The 2293-nt window shown below is 49.3% G+C and overlaps 1 protein-coding gene across 1 annotated transcript in view; it reads left to right on the top strand.

The window, feature by feature from the left end:
* The first annotated feature begins 854 nt into the window (after positions 1-854).
* rbm24a (RNA binding motif protein 24a) overlaps positions 855-2293 on the top strand; it is an 8190-nt gene continuing 6751 nt past the window's right edge. The window contains exon 1 of the mRNA XM_036516237.1: positions 855-1238. Within this exon, the coding sequence (XP_036372130.1) occupies positions 1071-1238 (168 nt within the window). The 5' untranslated portion in view covers positions 855-1070. The remainder of the gene's footprint in view (positions 1239-2293) is intronic.

The following is a 2293-nucleotide window of genomic DNA, read 5'->3' as shown; positions in this document are numbered from 1 at the left end:
GGAATTGATTTATATGGATGGTCAATAAGACAAAACTCGCACTAGGTATACAGTGTATCCTTTACCCCACAATAGCCTCCTCTCCGCCTGCAAGTGAAACACGGGCCTTGGCGGTGTCAGTAAATTGTGACCATAGTGAGTTCGCTACCACTTAATTTTAACTAAAAGGTTTATCGCAAAGTTGTTGTGGCAGCACTTATTTACCAAATACACGGGACAACATAAAGGATTTATCAAATGCAGCTGGAGGACGAACTATCCGTTACACCCCAGGGATAGATATGTTCATTAAAACAATAATGATTTTTTCAGACTTTCTACATGTGTGTACACTTCTGTGTGTCACATTTGTGACCTCGGCACTATCTTTAGGACTGACGCTTTTTATATGTAACTTGTGGTGTCCTATTTACGCAACTTTTCATGCCACTTTATTAAATGCACTGTATGAGTCGCTCTGAATAAGACCGTCTTCCAAATGACAATAATGTAACGCAGTGTGAGACCGAGCACCGTTTTCTGCTTTAAAAGTTATGCGCATCACTAGATGTGTTCACTGACTGGTCCAACATAATTACTGACTTTACAAAACCAGTGTTTTCCGTAATAAACGGAACCTCAGCGCTGCTGGTGACAGCAAAGTATTTCTCTTTTCTGTCTCCGTCTTTCTCTCCAAAATCCGCCACACTCGGTTTTCAAGGGTCGCGCTCCACAGCTGTCAGGCTGCGCGTGCGGCCGGTGGGCGGGGAGACACGCGCACCCACCCCGCCCTCACCATGGGAACCGGGTGGAGCCAGCGCGAGCGCATTTAGGGGTAGATCACGAGCAGAAGAGTTAGATTCTGCAAAGTTAGAGCGACGCTTTGCAGCGGCATCTGCAGCGGACAGTCCTGCCCTCTCAGCGTCGATAATAGCTCATCTGCCTCCAGCTCTTATTTCTTCTTTTTCTTTGTAAAAGTAGATTTTACTGTGCCCTTGCTGTACTTGTGTACAAACAGTTTCACGATATCAGCACTAAGGACACCGCACTAATTGTTTGTTGTTACTTCAGTTGTTTTGCACTTTGATAAAATGCACAGCACGCAGAAGGACACAACCTACACGAAGATATTCGTTGGGGGTCTTCCTTACCATTCCACCGACACCAGCCTCAGAAGATATTTCGAAGTGTTCGGAGAAATCGAGGAAGCTGTTGTGATAACCGACAGGCAGAGCGGCAAGTCCCGAGGTTACGGCTTCGTAAGTACCGATGATTTCACACTGAACGGGGGAGTCCTGACGCGTAGGACAGCGGGGTTGCCTTTGATTTTTTTATTTGAATGCAACAGAAGGACCAAAACACCTGCAGACTGAGAAAAAGACATAACTGAACGTTTCTTGTTGATCAGGCTGGTGGGCGCACGCAGCTGTCTCGCGCTCTCTTGTTTGATAATGGAGAAGCATCCAGAAATTAACAGGTTGTCACTGATTTAAACAGTTTCTAGGAATTGCCATTTCAAAGGAAAATAAAACAACAAAACGTTTTTGATTCACCGTTATTTAATATTTTCATAAAGACATAGACGTTTCTGTTGGAAGCAGGGAAGACGACGCGTCCGAAACGCGCTGTTGGTTCAGCGCAGCCCTGCCCGAAGCGGCTGTCAGCTCTGCGGCCTCGGCAGGTGGGGAGACGGCGCGCTGTTCGCTCCGCAAACGCAGCCCTGCCCGAAGCGGCTCTCAGCTCTGCGGCCTCGGCAGGTGGGCGCGCTGTTCGCTCCGCAAACGCAGCCCTGCCCGAAGCGGCTCTCAGCTCTGCGGCCTCGGCAGGTGGGGAGACGGCGCGCTGTTCGCTCCGCAAACGCAGCCCTGCCCGAAGCGGCTCTCAGCTCTGCGGCCTCGGCAGGTGGGGAGACGGCGCGCTGTAACGGCCCTCGGTGACGCCGTTCAAACGCGACTCCACTCTTGCAGTTCTGTCAGGATCCATTGTAAGCGAAAGGCCTGCAACGTTGTATCACAACGAAAGAAACAAAGGAAAACCGCTGTCGTCAATGAACCGAGCTCACGTTTTAATACTTGTCTTCCGTGGAGAAGGATATTTATTCATCCATGGTTTCCACTGACTTAATAGGTATTGGATGAGCTTCTCTTTCTTCGTATCTGTGCAGTATGTTCCTGCATCCCTCATACCCCTCATACCCCGGTGCCATGCAGTGCTGCTGTTGCAGTATGCTCTTCTCTGCTGATCTGGGGTCAGGTTTGTGCTGTTGTGGCAATGCAGACTCTCTGCTGGTGCTGATCTGGGATCAGGTTTGTGC

Source organism: Megalops cyprinoides, chromosome 21 (assembly GCF_013368585.1).
Source record: "Megalops cyprinoides isolate fMegCyp1 chromosome 21, fMegCyp1.pri, whole genome shotgun sequence".
NCBI classification, from domain to species: domain Eukaryota; kingdom Metazoa; phylum Chordata; class Actinopteri; order Elopiformes; family Megalopidae; genus Megalops; species Megalops cyprinoides.
The sequence above is the reverse complement of the archived record's forward strand: the minus strand, read 5'-3'. Positions and strand labels throughout refer to the sequence as shown.